This window comes from Erythrolamprus reginae, chromosome 2 (assembly GCF_031021105.1).
Source record: "Erythrolamprus reginae isolate rEryReg1 chromosome 2, rEryReg1.hap1, whole genome shotgun sequence".
NCBI lineage: Eukaryota > Metazoa > Chordata > Lepidosauria > Squamata > Dipsadidae > Erythrolamprus > Erythrolamprus reginae.
The window spans coordinates 226,320,484-226,339,453 of record NC_091951.1 but is presented as its reverse complement, the minus strand read 5'-3'; the positions used below and the strand labels follow the sequence as shown (position 1 = coordinate 226,339,453).

The following is an 18,970-nucleotide window of genomic DNA, read 5'->3' as shown; positions in this document are numbered from 1 at the left end:
ACAAGTTGATTTTTCTGAATAGATGATAGATTGGGCAGATTCCTTTATTATTGCTGATGTGTATTATGTATACAATCCAGAAACCTGCACTTCTACCTTCCTGTAATATTTGTCAATCATTGTTTCTCAGGTATATGGTTCATAGATTATTACTAGCAGCCTTAGGGAGGCGGGAACTAGACGATAGGGATCACTATGGCAACAAGCGGCTTGACTTGGCAGGACCATTGCTTGCTTTCCTCTTCAGAGGGTGAGTACATGGGGTCACTATTGCTTTACATTGGGTAAGTACACTGCATCTTTTTGAAAAGTTATGTGTAAAAATACACATATTTACTGCTGTGTAGAATATGATGGCCTGTACGAATCCCAGCGACAGTTAGCTCCCACAGAGTGGGTCTTCTCCGGGTCCCGTCAACTAAACAATGCCACTTGGCGGGACCCAGGGGAAGAGCCTTCTCTGTGGCGGCCCCGACTCTCTGGAACCAACTCCCCCCAGAGATTAGAATTGCCCCCACCCTCCTCGCCTTTCGTAAGCTCCTTAAAACCCACCTCTGCCGCCAGGCATGGGGGAATTGAGATTCCCTTTCCCCCTAGGCCTTTACAATTTTATGCATGGTATGTCTGTATGTATGTTTGGTTTTTTATATTAATGGGTTTTTAATCGTTTTTAGTATTGGATTATTATTGTACGCTGTTTTATGATTGCTGTTAGCTGCCCCGAGTCTTTGGAGAGGGGCGGCATATAAATCCAATAAGTAAATAAATAAAATAAATAAATAAATTTCTGGATAAGAGATGTTAAATGTGAATTGAATAAAAAAAAGTGTCTGTTTTTGAAATCTGCAAAAGGAATACATTGAGTTGGTTTGATCCTAAAAAATCAAATTATGAGAGAAATATATGAAGGAAGAATGAATGGATCAAGAGGACAGAAAAGACTGGGAATATAATATCATGGTTAGCTGAAAATAATGAGACTCTCAAAGAGGTTAGGTGTAGAGAATATGTTGATAGTACATGGAATCAAAACTGGTTTGCAAGGATAAAATGGTATAAAAAACTATGATTAATAGTGTGTTTGTAAACTGACATTAAATTTTCTTTTCCTTTATCTCTCACCTTTAGCGTTTTTGTTTTCTAACCTTTTCCCCTTCTTTGATAAATACTGCTTACCCTGGAAGAATAAAGTAAAATAATGCACATTTCAAGGGTTGTTGACTTTATATCCAGTAAAATCTTCATGTTGAGACCCTTTAAGTGAGACCACATAAAATTATGATGATTACTGAAACACATTACTCTTCTAGACTATTTAAACAGTTCTCAACTCTTCTTTTTAAATAGTGCTTGGATAATCAAGGAGACAGAAAATAGTGGAAGGCATAAAAGATTTTGTTCCTGAGTCTGGTGTTTTACTTAATGGTTTTTTAAAAACATAGCTCTTTATTTCTTTTCTCTTTTTTTCAAATGCTTCCTTATACAATGTCAGGATAATCAGATTGATAGTATCTGAGTGATTTAAATGCTCTGATATTGTTGAAAAGACTATTCGTCTGGTATCCATCCTGAGAATGTTAGTCCTGTTGCAACCTGGTTTCAACTCTGGCTAATCTTTTGCAAATAGAGACCTTTTGGTTGGGTATTGTATGTGTAAGATTATGGGGAAATATGCAGAATTGCACTTAACTGTTATTCCATGATTCTGTTTTCTTAAACAGAATGTTTAAGAATTTGCTGAAAGAAGTTAGAATATATGCCCAGAAATTTATTGACAGAGGCAAAGATTTTAACTTGGAGTTGGCAATTAAAACAAGGATTCTATCAGATGGTTTGAAATATTCATTAGCAACTGGCAACTGGGGAGATCAGAAGAAAGCTCACCAGGCTAGAGCTGGAGTATCACAAGTAAGTGTATTGTCTGTTGTGTGAAAGTATAAGTGTGATTTGTTTTAGATACTCCTGCCATTCAAAGTGTAGGTTCTTTAAAGAGAGCGGTTCTCAACCTGCGAATCGTGACCACTTTGAGAGTCGAATGACCCTTTCACTGGAAAACACATATTTTCGATGGTTTTAGGAATCAAGATACCACTCCTCTATCTGTCTCAAGGCGGGTCGACCCACAAGCAAATAAGACTACTGTAAAAAAAAAAAATCTGTACCGCAGGAACTTCTGAGCATGCGCAGAAGTTGAATTTCCAGCACTGCGCATGCGTTGCATTCTTGTTTTTGCCCTTTTTTGCAATTTTTTTAAAAAAATTCTGCACTGCGCATGTTTGCGTCAGTCATACTCACTGCCAGTGACATATTCCTCAGAGTTTATAACATAACTGTTAGACTTTATAGCAACAAGAGTTAGGTTTCTTATGTTATGAAAAGCCTAAAAATGTCCTTGATTGCATTTCTTCAGGTATTGAATCGTCTCACCTTTGCTTCTACACTTTCCCATTTGAGACGCTTAAACTCGCCTATTGGAAGGGATGGTAAATTAGCAAAGCCCAGGCAATTGCACAACACTTTGTGGGGAATGGTTTGTCCTGCTGAAACTCCAGAGGTAATGCAAAGATTGTATTTAAGAACCGTATTTTTTGGAGTATAAGATGCATCTTTTTCCTCCCTAAAAGAGGCTGAAAATTTGTGTGCATCTTATACTCCGAATGTAGCTTTTTCGAAGCTTTTTTTTTTCCAACCCTAATTAAGTGTTAATGATCTTTGCAGCTTCCTACTCCTTCCAAAGAAGGTTTTTTCTAGCCCTAAGTCTTTGCAGGATTGTTTTCATGCCTACTCCCTCTGAAAAAGACTTTTTAACCCCTAACCCTAAAATAATGTGCTGAAACTGAACAGACTAAGGATGCTAGCCAGATGAATCCTAGTAGAGAGATTTCCCCCCTGTTTTCCTCTCCAAATTAAGGTGCTTCTTATACTCAGAAAAATACAGTACCTCTGTAACCATCAATGAATAGAATTTTCAAAAAACTTGGAGCAGTAAGGTTTTTCCCATGTGAATTTGGCAGCTTTGCATAGGGTAATTTAGCTTGCATAGGAAAACTAGCCTAATTTTCATAGGCAAAATTGCTGTTGTGAAAAAGTGCATGTGTAAAGTATTTAGTAGAGTGCCTTTACAGATTTTAAAACATCTTCTCGAGTTAAAATTGGTTGGTAATGAAACACAATAAGTTAACGTGAAGGATTTGTGAACTGAGTTATCCATGAAGAGCCACAGCCCATTTCTGTTGGCCACAAGGAACATTTATGGAACAGCTGCAATGAGTGTGGTATTATTGTAAAATAACTTAGGCTAGGCTAGGATATTCCTTTTCTCCCATTTGTGGGATAATCCTGCAGGATTTTTTTTAAGTGTTAAGTTTGTTCTAGGGCTTTTGTCATACATTTCCTTATTGTTTCTACAGTATCTTGGAATAGTAGGAATGTTTTAACGAACTAACTGCCAAAATTCAGCGCAATTATTACAGGGCAGTGTTCCCTCTAATTTATTTGGGGGGTGGGCGGAAAAGTATAGTGTCTGAGCGGCAGTCCCTTTGGGACTGGGCGGCACAGAAATAATAAATAAATAAATAAATAAACAAACAAACAAACAAACCAATAAAAAACCCACCCTGTTTTGCCTCAGAGAATTTCAAAATAAAATACTGTACTGTGTGTCTATAACAATGAGCTCATATTAGGGCAACTCTATCAATATCAAAATGCCACTTAAATAGTTGAGCTAGTTTCAAACTAGATTTTGATTTTCTTTCTCTCTTCCTTACTCCCATTCTTTTTCTTTCTCTTTTCCTTCCTCTCTTTTTTCTATCTGTTTCTCTCTCTTCCTCTCTCTCTCCTTCCCTCTCACTCTTTCCCTCTCGGCTTCTGGGCAGGTTTGGAAAACTCTGAGTTGATGATGATTTTTAAGTGAGCGATTGCTCACTGCTCAGCTTAGAGGGAACTATGTTACAGGGTGCTCCACAAAATCTTCAAAAAGGGTTTCACAGATTTTGTCTTCCACCAAATGTGGCTCAGGATCCCTTCTCATATAATAGTCTTGAGTCTTGTCTTAAATGTTGCTATAATTTCAAAAACTGCCAGAACTTTTGTGCATAACAGCTTGTTAAGATTGAAAAACCTATCCTGTGTTTGTTCTTAGGGTCATGCTGTGGGACTTGTGAAGAACCTTGCTCTGATGGCCTATATTTCTGTGGGGTCTCAGCCATCCCCAATTCTGGAATTTTTAGAAGAATGGAGTATGGAAAACCTGGAAGAAATCTCCCCAGCAGCAATTGCAGAGTAAGGACCAAGTGCGATGTAATTCCATTAGCTTCTATATGGTTCCCTCTAAAACAGCAGCTTAATTGTTTCCCTTTTTTCCATAAGCGCCACAAAAATATTTGTGAATGGTTGCTGGGTTGGAATTCACAAAGATCCAGAGCAACTTATGAATACGCTGAGAAAACTGCGGCGGCAAATGGACATCATTGTATCAGAGGTAAATTTTGCTGTAATTCCAGCAGTCCTATATATAGCTGCCAACTAGACCAAAAAAATAAAATAAATAAAATATGATGAAGTAGAAAAAAGATTCATGATTTTATTTATTTACTTACTTACTTACTTACTTACTTACTTACTTACTTACTTACTTACTTACTTACTTACTTACTTATTAGATTTGTATGCCGCCCCTCTCCGTAGACTCGGGGCAGCTAACAACAGTAAAAAGACAATATGAACAAATCTAATATTAAAAGTAATGTAAAACCCAATTTAAGAAACCAATCATACATACATATGCATAAATTTTATAAGCCTAGGGGGAAGGGAATATCTCAGTCCCCCCATGCCTGATGACAGAGGTGGGTTTTAAGGAGCTTACGAAAGGCAAGGAGGGTGGGGCAACTCTGATATCTGGGGGGAGTTGGTTCCAGAGGGTCGGGGCCGTCACAGAGAAGGCTCTTCCCCCGGGTCCCGCCAAATGACATTGTTAATTTATATTCTGTATAATTTTGATGATTTAAAACAGTGATAATCTCTCTGAAGGTTATGTGTGGTTCAGAATGTTCACCTTGACTCTTCAGATACTCAGTTGATTTTATCTGACATCAGGATCTGGTTATAATTGCCATTAAGCTACAAAAGCCTGCCTGAAGAGCACCATTTTCACAGCTTGCAAAATTCAATTTATTCAATTCAATTTATTGGATTTATATGCCGCCCCTCTCCGAAAACTCGGGGCGGCATATAAATCCAATAAATTGAATTGAATAAATTGAATTTTGCAAGCTGTGAAAATGGTGCTCTTCAGGCAGGCTTTTGTAGCTTAATGGCAATTATAATCAGATCCTGATGTCAGATAAAATCAACTGAGTATCTGAAGAGTCAAGGTGAACATTCTGAACCACACATAACTTTCAGAGAGATTATCACTCTGTTTTAAATCATCAAAATACCTGGGGAGTGGGGGTGGGGGATCTGAGAACATGGTGTTTCCATATTTCGGTCGGTCTGCCAAAATTGGCCAGTTGAAAGTGTTTATGAGAACTGTGTCTTCTCACACAGGTGTCCATGATCAGAGATATCAGGGAACGAGAAATCCGCATTTATACTGATGCTGGTCGGATCTGCCGCCCACTTCTAATTGTGGAAAAACAAAAATTGTTACTGAAGAAGAGGCATATTGACCAATTGAAAGAACGTGAATATAACAACTACAGGTGGGGTTATCCTCAGATGTTCTCCTTTTGTGGTATGTTTAGTATCAGTCTTTCCTGAAAGATACTTTTCATTGGAAGAGAAAATTCCAGGCATTAATTGGATTAGTTAATTAATTAGCTAAAGAAAGTGTAGAAGCAAACAAGTTCCACTCTGAAGATAATTGTGTTCGCTAAAATGTTTTGTGGAAATGAGCAAGAATTGAAAAGAGTGTTTGTTTATGTTATTGATGGTTTAAACTAAGGACCAATACAAGAAGTGAATAAAGCTTTTCTTTTCAGTACAGTTTTAGGAATGAGAAAGGATTTGTCTGAAACACTTGCTGGGCATTTTCTAGAGTGATTTGAATTTGCTACTGTAGTACAACTCAAGTGCTACTAGGAACAAGTCCTGCCACCATTTTGGAGAGTATTGCTCTTGGATGTGGTACAGAGCCGCTATTTGCTGATCTTGCGAAAAGTAGTTCTTTTTACACCTGCTTGCATTCCTCCTTGCAATTCCCATTCATTCATGAAAACAAGAAAGGCATCTTTGAAATCTCCAGAGATGCTGTATGTTAAACATGCAAGCTGCAAAATACAGGGAATAAATGTTAACTTTTGAATGTTGCAGCACTTTCCTATCTCTTTCCCAGGTTGCATTAGAGATTCCATTTTGCAACCATCTTTTGACAGCCAGCTAGATCAATGGTTTCATGACAGATTCTTATGTTCAGAGTTGAGTGTGGACAGTATTCAGTACACTATTTTTAATGGGTTAGGCGGCTAAGATGGCAAGTTTAGAAAGGGGCTGAATCCTAAGGAATCAAGACATTGGTTTCTGCAGTACAGTGGTACCTCGGTTCTCGACCACAATCTGTTCCAGAAGTGTGGTCGAGAACCGATTTGGTCGAGAACCGAATTAATTTATCCCATAGGAAATAATGGAAATGGATTTAATTGGTTGGGAACCAATTACATCTACAGTATTTCCTCTATTTCCTATGGGATAAAGATCTGAGTGGACGGGGTGAGAGGGAATGGGAGTCGGAATCCTGACACGCCCCTCCTGGCCGCCCTCTTAACAGCCGCCCAGTCTCTACCTTGTAACTGCTCCAAGCTGCAGGAAGGCTAGGGCTGGCTGCAATACCGGCAGCTTCGGGGGGCTACTTTCCTTAGCGGTTCAGTTGGTTACCTCCAGGCAGCTGCACCAACTTTTTCTTTCCCGGCGGCGGTGGCTCCGGCGGCTTCCCTTCATCACGTGACATTCCTGACGCTGCTGCTGCTCCTCGAAGGGAAGCCGCCGGAGCCGCCGCCGCCGCCAGGAAAGAAAAAGTTGGTGCAGCTGCCTGGAGGTAACCAACTGAACCGCTAAGGAAAGCAGCCCCCCGAAGCTGCCGGTATTGCAGCCAGCCCTACCCTTCCTGCAGCTTGGAGCAGTTACAAGGTAGAGACTGGGAGGCTGTTAAGAGGGCGGCCAGGAAGGGCGTGTCAGGATTCTGACTCCCATTCCCTCTCACCTCGTCCCCTCAGATCTTACATTTCGGATAGTAAACAAAATTTTCTGTTCAGTATCCAAATTTTTGTTCGGATACCGAAGCAAATTTTTGCAGAAAATTTTGTTCAGTATCCGAAATGTACGAAAACCAAGGCATTCGAGAAGCGAGGTACCACTGTACATGCATTAGGCAAAAACAAAACAAAATCATAAATTAGCGAAGGAATGGATCAATGTACCTGAAGAGGCAAAATTATGGTTAATATCACAATATTCATATGTGCATGCTTATACTTTTAGTTTTTCGTTACGTTAACCACTATGCATTTTCTTGAAGTTCAGATATAAATTTGTATTGTTTGTTCTTAGAATTCTGTATGTAATTGCATTAATTAAAATTCATTTTGTTTAGCTGGCAGGATTTGGTGGCCAGTGGTGTAGTAGAATACATTGATACTCTAGAAGAGGAGACTGTTATGCTGGCTATGACTCCAGATGACTTGCAGGAGAAAGGTGTAGCATATTGTTCCACGTATTCACACTGTGAGATTCACCCTTCCATGATTCTAGGAGTTTGTGCATCTATTATTCCGTTTCCAGATCACAACCAGGTTTGTTTGACTTTATTTTATAATATTTTAAATTAATAGTTTATGACTTAATGGAATAATGATATGCATTAATTTTGAAGGTCTTTTTCATTTCTAATACAATTTCTCCTTTTTTAATAGTCTCCTAGAAATACATACCAATCTGCTATGGGAAAACAAGCCATGGGAGTTTATATCACTAATTTCCATGTCCGTATGGATACACTGGCCCATGTTTTATATTATCCTCAGAAGCCCCTTGTGACCACACGTTCTATGGAATATTTGAGGTTCAGAGAGTTGCCAGCAGGTATGATTGCAAGTTGCTGATTAGTGCAAGTATAAAACCTTCAATTATAAAACGTGTACCTTTAGATCAGGGCTCTCCAACCTTGGCAAAGGTTGAAGACTTGTGAACTTCAGCTCCCCAAATTCCTCAGCCAGCAAAGTTGAGGAAAGTTTCCTGAGCAAAATTCCTCAGCAAAACTGGCTGAGGAATCCTGGGAGTTGAAGTCCACAAGTCTTCAACCTTTGCCAAGGTTGGAGAGCCATGCTTTAGAGCAGGGGTCCCCAAACTTTTTACACAGGGGGCCAGTTCACTTTCTCTCGGACTGTTGGAGGGCCGGACTATTAAAAAAAACTATGAACAAATCCCTATGCACACTGCATATACCTTATTTTAAAGTAAAAAACAAAATGGGAACGTACTATTTAGAGTGGGGAAGAAGTCTGAAATTCATATATGTTTATGTTTTGTTTTTTTGTTTTCTTTTGTTAAAGAAAACAAATAATCTGATTGGTTATACAAGGTTTTCTTGGTTTATAGAAAAATGTATAAAGAAAGAAGGTAGCACTTTGGCATAATGGTTAATAAGTTAGAATTATAATTGGTGTTGTACTTTTTGAAGGAACAATAAGGAGGGAATTTAATTAAAAGGAAAGTATGTACCTGGATGACAACATTAGAAAAAATACTTTTGCAACTTTTTTGATGATTGATATTAGTTACTAACAAAATACCACATTTTATTCATGGAAAATTAGATGGTAAAACATATTGTTTGAATGTATTTTTAGGGAAAAATGTAAAAAAAATTACAGCCCCCCAAAAAAGTCCTTCCTTCCTCTGTCCCTCCATTCATTTCATTCTTCCTTCCTTCCTTTTCCCTCCATTTCTCCTTCCTTCTTCTCATTTTCTCTCTCTCTCTCTTTTGCTTTCTTCCCCCCTCTCTCTCTCTCTTGCTTTCTCTCTCTCTCTTCTTCCCTCCCTCCCTTTTTCTCTCCCTCTTTCTCCCCCTTCCTTCCTTCCTTCCTCTCCACTTCTCTTTCCCTCCCTCTTTTTCCCTTCTCTTTCCCTTTTCTTTCTTTCTCTCCACTTCTCTCTCTCTCTTCCCTCTTTCACCTTCCCTGTTCTCTCCCTGTGGAGGACTCGCCCAACAAGCCTCTATCCTCTGACCCCGGACTCCCATTCAATCCCCATTCAGAAAATGGGAACCGGCAACTCAAAGAGGAGGAGGAGGCGGGGGTGTGTGTGTGTATGTTTGTGTGTTGTGCCCGGCTTGGCTTTCGGCAGGCCTTCCATTACCTTGGGTGAGATGAGATTGAGGGGGACGTTCTCGCCTCTGTTGCTCCGGCTTCGGATGCGGAGGTGCCTCAGCGAGTGGGCACAGAGACCGCCTCCTCCGGGCGGAATCCCCACCCTGGCGGGAGGCGCCAACAATAAACACAGGAGAGGGAGCTGCTGCCACCCTGGCACCGTCCTCCGCGGATGGTCCGGTGCCAAGCCTATTTGAAGTCCGTGGCGGGCTGGCAATGGAATGGGGAGCTCACGCGCACAGGCGCATGCGAACCTTCACTAGTGCAGGACTTCCCCGCACTTTCCCCATACCTTTAATAAATTAGGTTTCATTAATACATTGCAAAGCATTCGCTCCGGTATGTCTGTACCACAAAGGAAAAATATTACAACTTTGAAATATTTCTTAACTTGTTCCTTAAATGATGCATTCTTTGTCTCTGTGTCTTGTTCATATCTATCTCTGTTATTTCTTGTATTTGGGTGTGCACATTCTTATTACATTTTTGCACTGTTTGTTTTTCATTTTTAACAAGCATAAAATATTTATAAAAGTTTCAACAATGATCTAATTAGCCAGTTTTAAATTCTTGGAATGTTTATGCACAAAGATGTCGCCGTCTTTCAGTATGGGTAGCAAATGAACAGGGTTTGGAGACAATTCTCAAGGACATAGTTGAAGAAATATGTGAAAGTGTAAGCAAATTCCACACCTGCTCCTCACAAAGCTATCTTCTTGTGATAACACCAGGCTATACCATACAAGATCACGGGGTGTGTTTATATGCCCATCCTATCATGCTGTAGAGAACAGCATATAATTACTGAGAAATTAGAGTTTATTTGGCATTCATACTCAATCTGTAAAATAAAAAGAATATGTGGAAGTGATGTGCCGGTGCCTGGAGGCTGTTGGGGCCTGGATGGGTGTCAACAAACTCAAACTCAACCCAGACAAGATGGAGTGGCTGTGGGTCTTGCCTCACAAGGACAATTCCATCTGTCCATCCATTACCCTGGGGGGGAAATCATTGACCCCCTCAGAGAGCATCCGCAACTTGGGCGTCCTCCTCGATCCACAGCTCACATTAGAGAAACACCTTTCAGCTGTGGCGAGGGAGGCGTTCGCCCAGGTTCGCCTGGTGCACCAGTTGTGACTATTTGGACCGGGAGTCACTGCTCACAGTTATTCATGCCCTCATCACCTCGAGGTTCGACTACTGTAATGCTCTCTACATGGGGCTACCTTTGAAAAGTGTTCGGAAACTTCAGATCGTGCAGAATGCAGCTGCGAGAGCAGTCATGGGCTTCCCCAAATATGCCCATGTTACACCAACACTCCGCAGTCTGCACTGGTTGCCGATCAGTTTCCGGTCACAATTCAAAGTGTTGGTTATGACCTATAAAGCCCTTCATGGCACCGGACCAGATTACCTCAGGGACCGCCTTCTGCTGCACGAATCCCAGCGACCAGCTAGGTCCCACAGAGTGGGTCTTCTCCGGGACCTGTCAACCAAACAATGTCGCTTGGCGGGACCCAGAGGAAGAGCCTTCTCTGTGGTGGCCCCGGCCCTCTGGAACCAACTCCCCCCAGAGATTAGAATTGCCCCCACCCTCCTTGCCTTTCAAAAGCTGCTTAAAGCCTCTGCCGCCAGGCATGGGGGAACTGAGATACACTTCCCCCTAGGCCTTTACAATTTTATGCATGGTATGTTTGTATATATGATTGGTTTTTATATAATGGGTTTTTAACTGTTCTTAGTATTGGATTTTGTTATATACTGTTTTATTGCTGTTGTTAGCCGCCCCGAGTCTGCGGAGAGGGGCAGCATACAAATCCAATAAATAAATAAATGAATGAATGAATGTGTATAATTGAAGTATATTCTTGAATCTCTTACAGGCATCAACTCTATAGTTGCCATAGCTTCATATACAGGATATAATCAAGAAGACTCTGTTATCATGAACCGCTCTGCTGTTGACAGAGGTTTTTTCAGGTTTGGCTTGTTAAATATTTCACATCTTGCCACATTTCTATTTCCCTGTTAAAGAACTACCGTATTTTTTTGGAGTATAAGACGTACCTTAGTTTTGGGGGAGGAAAATGGGGGGGGGGGGAATCTACCTACCAGTACCTCCGGAACTGCCTGCTACCGCACGAATCCCAGCAACCGATAAGATCCCACAGAGTTGGCCTTCTCCAGGTCCCGTCAACTAAACAATGTCGTTTGGCGGGCCCCATGGGAAGAGCCTTCTTTGTGGCGGCCCCGGCCCTCTGGAATCAACTCCCCCCAGAGATTAGAACTGTCCCCACCCTCCTTGTCTTTCGTAAATTACTCAAGACATACAAATCTAATAAATTATTATTATTATTAATTATTATTTATCCTTCTAGCGTCCTTAGTCTGGTCAGTTTCAGCACATTATCTTATACCCTGGTTAGGGCTGGGGGGGGGGGGAATCTTCGGAGGGATTAGCAATGGAAATCAGCCTGCAAAGACATAGGGCTTCTTTGGAGTAGCAATGATAAAATCTTGCAAGCAGGAAGAGCCGGGAAGATCATTAGAACCTGGTGAGAGCTGGGGGGAAAAGCTTTAAAAAAAAGGAAAAAAGCTTCATTCGGAGTATAAGACGGACACAAATTTTCAGCCATGGGGGGGGGGGGGAAGGTGCATCTTATACTCAAAAAAATACAGTATTTCACATGCTTATAAGAAGTAGACCATTAGTTTTGAAGCATTCTTGGTATTTTTTCTTGAGATCTGTTGTATCAAATATTTCACTTCAATTAAGTGTGTTCTTTCTGGGTGTTAATCATCAAGTATTTTTTTTTCTTTTATTGTCAGAGACTCACCTTTTTGCTACACTTTTAGATTAAAGGTTAGTTGTGGTCGTGGCTTCCAATCCCCAGTGGATATTTTGCTAATGTACGTCAACATGTCATCCTGCTGCTGAAGAATGTTAGATCATGCCTCAACCTGAACTAAAAGTGTGCTACTTGACTTGGGGCTGATGGTGTCACTCCTCTCTTCCCTTAGATCTGTGTTCTATCGCTCTTATAAAGAACAGGAATCCAAAAAAGGATTCGACCAAGAAGAAATATTTGAGAAACCCAGTCGTGAAACATGCCAGGGTAAGAAATAGGAACATGTCGTGAAGACAGAGATGGTAGATAACTGCTCAGTCATAGAATTTCCTAAGTTTCATACATTTATGCTATTGGCAAAGAAGAATATGATTTCAAGGGGGCTACAAGTGAGTGATCCTGCCTTACCTGTCATTGTCACTGATGGCCACAGAGTTATTATTATTATTATTTATTAGATTTGTGTGCCTCCCTTCTCCGAAGACTCCAAAGTTAATGCATATGTAACATTAGGTGAGATCATCCAAGGGCATGGGGTGAGGTATCATCAATATGCAGATGATACCCAGCTTTACATCTCCACCCCTTGTCCAGTCAGCGAAGCAATGGAAGTGATGTGCCGGTGCCTGGAGGCTGTTGGGGTCTGGATGGGTATCAGCAGACTCAAACTCAACCCGGATAAGACGGAGTGGCTGTGGGTTTTGCCTCCCAAGGACAATTCCATCTGTCCGTCCATCACCCTGGGGGGGGGGGAATCACTAACCCCCTCAGAGAGGGTTCGCAACTTAGGCGTCCTCCTCGATCCACAGCTCACATTAGAGAAACATCTTTCAGCTGTGGCGAGGGGGGCGTTTGCCCAGGTTCGCCTGGTGCACCAGTTGCGACCCTATTTGGACCGGGAGTCACTGCTCACAGTCACTCATGCCCTCATCACCTCGAGGCTCGACTACTGTAATGCTCTCTACATGGGGCTACCTTTGAAAAGTGTTCGGAAACTTCAGATCGTGCAGAATGCAGCTGCGAGAGCTATCATGGGCTTTCCTAAATATCCCCATGTCACACCAACACTCCGCAGTCTGCATTGGTTGCCGATCAGTTTCCGGTCACAATTCAAAGTGTTGGTTATGACCTATAAAGCCCTTCATGGCACCGGACCAGAATTTCTCCGGGACCGCCTTCTGCCGCCCGAATCCCAGCAACCAGTTAGGTCCCACAGAGTTGGCCTTCTCCGGGTCCCGTCAACCAAACAATGTCGTTTGGCGGGCCCCAGGGGAAGAGTCTTCCCTGTGGCGGCCCCGACCCTTTGGAACCAACTCCCCCCAGATATCAGAGTTGCCCCCACCCTCCTAGCCTTTCGTAAGCTCCTTAAAACCCACCTCTGTCGTCAGGCATGGGGGAATTGACATTTTCCCTCCCCCTAGGCTTATAAAATTTATGCATGGTATGCTAGTATGTATGATTGGTTTCTAAATTGGTTTTTTTTAAATTAACTTAAATATTAGATTTGTTTTCATTGTATTATTATTGCTGTGAGCCGCCCCAAGTCTGCGGAGAGGGGCGGCATACAAATCTGATTAATAAAATAAATAAAATAAATAAATTAGTCTAAAAAGGGGATCTAGCACTAATTGAGTTTTCTTAATTCAGACTGGCACTGGCAAACAAATCAAAGCCTTGATATATTATCCTATTACAGGGATCCTCAATCTTGGTAACTTTAAGACTTGTGGACTTCAACTCTCTGAATTCTGGAGAAAGTTGCTACATTTGAGGACCTCTGTCCTGTTAGAAAAGGGGAACAAGCAGAAGCCCTCATCTGGAAGCACGTAACGTTGTTGTCTTCTTCTCAGGGATGAGGCATGCCATCTATGACAAGCTGGACGATGATGGTTTGATTGCCCCTGGCGTACGTGTCTCAGGAGATGATGTCATCATTGGCAAGACAGTAACTTTGCCTGAGAACGAAGACGAACTGGACAGCACCAATCGTCGCTACACCAAAAGGGATTGCAGCACTTTCCTACGAACTAGTGAAACTGGTATCGTTGACCAGGTCATGATTACCTTGAACCAGGAAGGTTACAAGTTTTGTAAAATAAGAGTAAGTTTAGGAGTTATGTAAACATGTCTGCAAGAACAAATCCAGAATTTGTGAATAGTTGGTGTAATAGATTGGGTTTTTTAAATTAATATTTTTATTGATTTTTATAATATAAAACACACACACAACATATAACATGTGCTCAGTGATCCCACCACCAGACAATCGATCGTACCCCACCACCAGTTGGGGGTATTTCTTGTATAAATCTTTTAAACCCAAGAGTGAAATATTTCTTTACATGTTATAGAGTGATTCCAACTTGTTTCTTATAACTTGGTCTTGGATCCTACTCGCCCTATACTTGTCCCATCGCCCCATCAGCTGTTGCAAATCAGTTTCATGTTGGTGTAATAGATTGTTATGATTTTATCTCTCCAGGTGCGGTCTGTCCGAATACCACAGATTGGAGATAAATTTGCTAGTAGACATGGTCAGAAAGGTACCTGTGGTATCCAATACAGGCAAGAGGTAAATGCCTCCTATTTTGTTTTTGATGTAGAGGATATATCATGCTCTGGAGGACAGAAGGAAAAGGGGGGACACGATCGAAACATTTAAATATGTCAAAGGGTTAAATAAGGTTCAGGAGGGAAGTGTTTTTAATAGGAAAGTGAACACAAGAACAAGGGGACACAATCTGAGGTTAGTTGGGGGAAAGATCAAAAGCAACATGAGAAAATATTATTTTACTGAAAGAGTAGTAGATCCTTGGAACAAACTTCCAGCAGGCGTGGTTGGTAAATCCACAGTCACTAAATTTAAACATGCCTGGGATAAACATATATCCATCCTAAGATTAAAATACAAAAAATAGTATAAGGGCAGACTAGATGGACCATGAGGTCTTTTTCTGCTGTCAGTCTTCTATGTTTCTATGTTAGTTGATTGGATTTGAAATATCACCTTGGTTTTTACACTTCTTAGAATATATCAGTTGCTTTATCTGTGTTGTCAGGGTCACTTGTTGAGTGAAGGCTGCTCAATTTTGACATAGTTGACATAATAGATTGAACAGCCCTCTCTCAACAGAAGGGGAAAGATATGACATCATCTATCTCCAGTCTACAACACAGTCCTTTCAACATTCCAATAAGGCTCCACACCCATTTGCACTACTCAGGTGACCCTCACAACACAGATAAACCTCCAGGTGGCCTTAACGACTCGCTAAAATAATGCAAATGACCAACTGTCTTCAAAATGTATAAATCCTTCCATTCCCCACCATCCAGTCAGAGCTGAAAAATGCTTCTTGGGTAAGAAGCAAAATGTCTTCAAATTAAAACCAGAAAATCCAGTTGCTTCTTGAAAAAGCTCCTTTGGGGCCACCATGACCTGGATGACTGAGAAATCTCCATAGACATTTAACTGCGGTATCTCAGTCATGTGTTTACCATTTAAGTCAGTATGTGTTGTTCTGTGCCTGACCCATTTTTTCTCCCATCACCACTTGCAGAGCAGGGAAGATTGCCTAAGTAAGCTCTCTCTTCCTGAGTTTCTTTTTTCCCCAGTGCAGCATATCCCTGAAAAGTGCTAAGGCAAATTTTCCAGCTGTTCCCTGAAGTTGACAAAACATGAATCAGTTTCGCACCAAGGACTTTTCTCCACTTCCTGGGAAATTGCATTCATGTGTCTGTTTATTCCCATGTAATCCCTCTCCAATGAAAGTAAATTCGAATGTCCCTTTGCTAATTATCCCAGTGCTGAGATGAGCAATCCAAAGGGTGGAAATGAGGAAAAACAGATATAACATTTGCCTTTTTTATAGCTTCCTTGAGAGTCAAATTCTGAAATGCTTCCTTCTCGTTGGGCTCTCAGCTGTTTAGGATAAAACAAGAGTAAACTGAAGTAAAATCTTAAGCACAACTTTGGTCATGAGTTTTGATTTAAAGACTGCTTAAGGACTGATTTGCCGATCTCAATAATGATTATTAAACAAGAATTTCCTTTGATCAGTGATAGGCCCTTCTGCAGATAAGTCGAATTCCTTTTTTAAAAGTTTATAATGGCATTTAAAACTCAACTTATCCATGATTATATAGAGTATAATGGGAAATTCATAACTCATCACATGCCTGATATGATCAGGTAATAAAATAAAGAAGTTGTATAGTTTATTTTGTGACATATAAAAAAAAAAAATCCAGCAGGGCCTGTAGATTCAGCAAACTATAATTAAGAAAAAAATGGTGGTGTGGAAAACGTTACGATTCTGATCTGTTTTCATTTTTAGGATATGCCGTTTACCTGTGAAGGTATAACTCCTGATATCATTATCAATCCCCATGCTATCCCTTCGCGAATGACCATTGGTCACTTGATTGAGTGTCTTCAGGGAAAGGTAGGTCTCTCTGCTTGGAACTGAGATATTCTACATCGTGCTCTCTTTGAAACCTTCCAGGGGCATCTCTGACTAACATACCCAGCCAAGGTGGAATCAGATTGTTTTTATCTCTTGCAATCTGGAGCCATTTTATTTTCAAATTAAAAAGCTAACTCTCTGGCCCTCGGCATTAATCTAGGTGCTGGGGAAACACAAATCTCTACATTTCCATATGATTTAAAATCCCTTTAATGTTCAGTTTATATGTTTGCTCTTTCCTTCCTCTAAGGAAGCCAGAGTAAGTACTACAAAGTCCCCATTCCTCTGATTTTTGACTCTCAGAAGCCCTTCAATTTAAGTAAAGTGATTCTGTGAGCTCTACACTTCAGTGGGAGTTCGAATATAACCTTCCCAGTTACATTTTAGACAGTTATTATGAATAATAGTGTAATAATTGCTAACCTCTTCTTCCTCCTTTCCAGGTATCAGCAAATAAAGGGGAGATAGGTGACGCTACACCTTTTAATGATGCAGTCAATGTGCAGAAGATTTCAAACTTGCTGTCTGATTATGGGTATCATTTGAGAGGAAATGAGGTAATGAGGAAATGAAGTGTTGGTTATGACCTATAAAGCCCTTCATGGCACCAGACCAGGTTATCCGTGAGACCGCCTTCTGCCACACGAATCCCAGCGGCCGGTTAGGTCCCACAGAGTTGGTCTTCTCCGGGTCTCGTCGACTAAACAATGTTGTCTGGCGGGACCCAGGGGAAGAGCCTTCTCTGTGGCGGCTCCAACCCTCTGGAATCAGCTCCCCCCAGAGATTACGATTGCCCCCACCCTCCTTGCCTTTCATAAACTTCTTAAAACCCACCTCTGCTGTCAGGCATGGGGGAAACTCAGACCTCCCCTTGCCTGTGTAGTTTTGTGTATGATATAACTGTGTGTATGTTTTTATATACAGTGTTCCCTCGCTTTTCGCGGGGGATGCGTTCCAAGACCGCCCGTGAAAGTTGAATTTCCGCGAAGTAGAGATGCGGAAGTAAATACACTATTTTTGGCTATGAACAGTATCACAAGCCTTCCCTTGACACTTTAAACCCCTAAATTGCAATTTTCCATTCCCTTAGCAACCATTTAGATTATTACTCACCATGTTTATTTATTAAAGTTTATTAAAAAAAATATTTATTAAAAGCAGACGAGAGTTTGGCGATGACATATGATGTCATCGGGTGGGAAAAACCGTGGTATAGGGAAAAACCCGCGAAGTATTTTTTAATTAATATTTTTGAAAAACCGTGGTATAGACTTTTCGTGAAGTTCGAACCCGCGAAAATCGAGGGAACACTGTATTGGGGTCTTTTTCTTTTTAGACTTTTTAATGTAAAACTATTATTTTAGATTTTAATTATTAGATTTGTTACCATGTATTGTTTTTATCACTGTTGTGAGCCGCCCCGAGTCTGCGGAGAGGGGCGGCATAAAAATCTAATTAATAATAATAATAATAATAATAATAATAATAATAATAATAATAATAATATAATAATAATAATAATAATAATAATAATAATAATAATAATAATAATAATCTGATACAATCAATGAGTGATAAGTCTCATTCTGACTGTTCCCTGCACTGATAGGCTATTATAACAGGCGCAATTACTTTTTTGCAGATTCTGTACAACGGCTTTACTGGTCGCAAAATCACCTCCCAGATCTTTATTGGCCCCACTTACTATCAGCGGCTAAAACACATGGTAGATGATAAAATTCATTCCAGGGCAAGAGGGCCTATTCAGATCCTTAACAGGCAACCTATGGAAGGTCGATCTCGGTAAGAAATAGATGCCTGCTTATTACGCTTTGCAATTTGTCTTTATTTTAGTGTGAGGTATTGAAGCTCTAATCCTTAGAAAATTTACTGGAAAATGACCCCCGTTTCTGGGTTTTTTCCCCAGGTCTTTTTATAGGCTTTAGTGGTATTATTTGCAACTATGAGGGTTAGAAAAATAATAAGACCAGAAATGCTAGCAGCCCAGATGAGAGTGTTAAGATATATTCTTAAGAAATATATTGTCTTTTTAAATTAATTTCCTTAGCCTGTCTTGCATTGACAATGTGCATATGTAGCATTTCTTTGGAGCTTCTGGTATGTCTCGTCAGGGTGCACCTGCGAGAGCAATCATGGGCTTTCCTAAATATGCCCATGTCACACCAACACTCCACAGTCTGCATTGGTTGCCGATCAATTTCCGGTCACAATTCAAAGTGTTGGTTATGACCTATAAAGCCCTTCATGGCACCGGACCAGGGTACCT

General features: G+C 40.7%; 1 protein-coding gene across 1 annotated transcript in view; it reads left to right on the top strand.

Moving 5' to 3' along the window:
* POLR2B (RNA polymerase II subunit B) overlaps positions 1-18,970 on the top strand; it is a 45,605-nt gene that overhangs the window by 19,202 nt on the left and 7,433 nt on the right. The window contains exons 9-23 of the mRNA XM_070742116.1: positions 131-250; positions 1,722-1,908; positions 2,411-2,554; positions 4,145-4,284; positions 4,372-4,483; positions 5,554-5,708; positions 7,595-7,793; positions 7,914-8,082; positions 11,252-11,348; positions 12,390-12,484; positions 14,068-14,318; positions 14,700-14,789; positions 16,555-16,662; positions 17,127-17,240; positions 18,326-18,486. Coding sequence (XP_070598217.1) covers positions 131-250; positions 1,722-1,908; positions 2,411-2,554; positions 4,145-4,284; positions 4,372-4,483; positions 5,554-5,708; positions 7,595-7,793; positions 7,914-8,082; positions 11,252-11,348; positions 12,390-12,484; positions 14,068-14,318; positions 14,700-14,789; positions 16,555-16,662; positions 17,127-17,240; positions 18,326-18,486 — 2,142 coding nt within the window. The remainder of the gene's footprint in view (positions 1-130; positions 251-1,721; positions 1,909-2,410; positions 2,555-4,144; positions 4,285-4,371; positions 4,484-5,553; positions 5,709-7,594; positions 7,794-7,913; positions 8,083-11,251; positions 11,349-12,389; positions 12,485-14,067; positions 14,319-14,699; positions 14,790-16,554; positions 16,663-17,126; positions 17,241-18,325; positions 18,487-18,970) is intronic.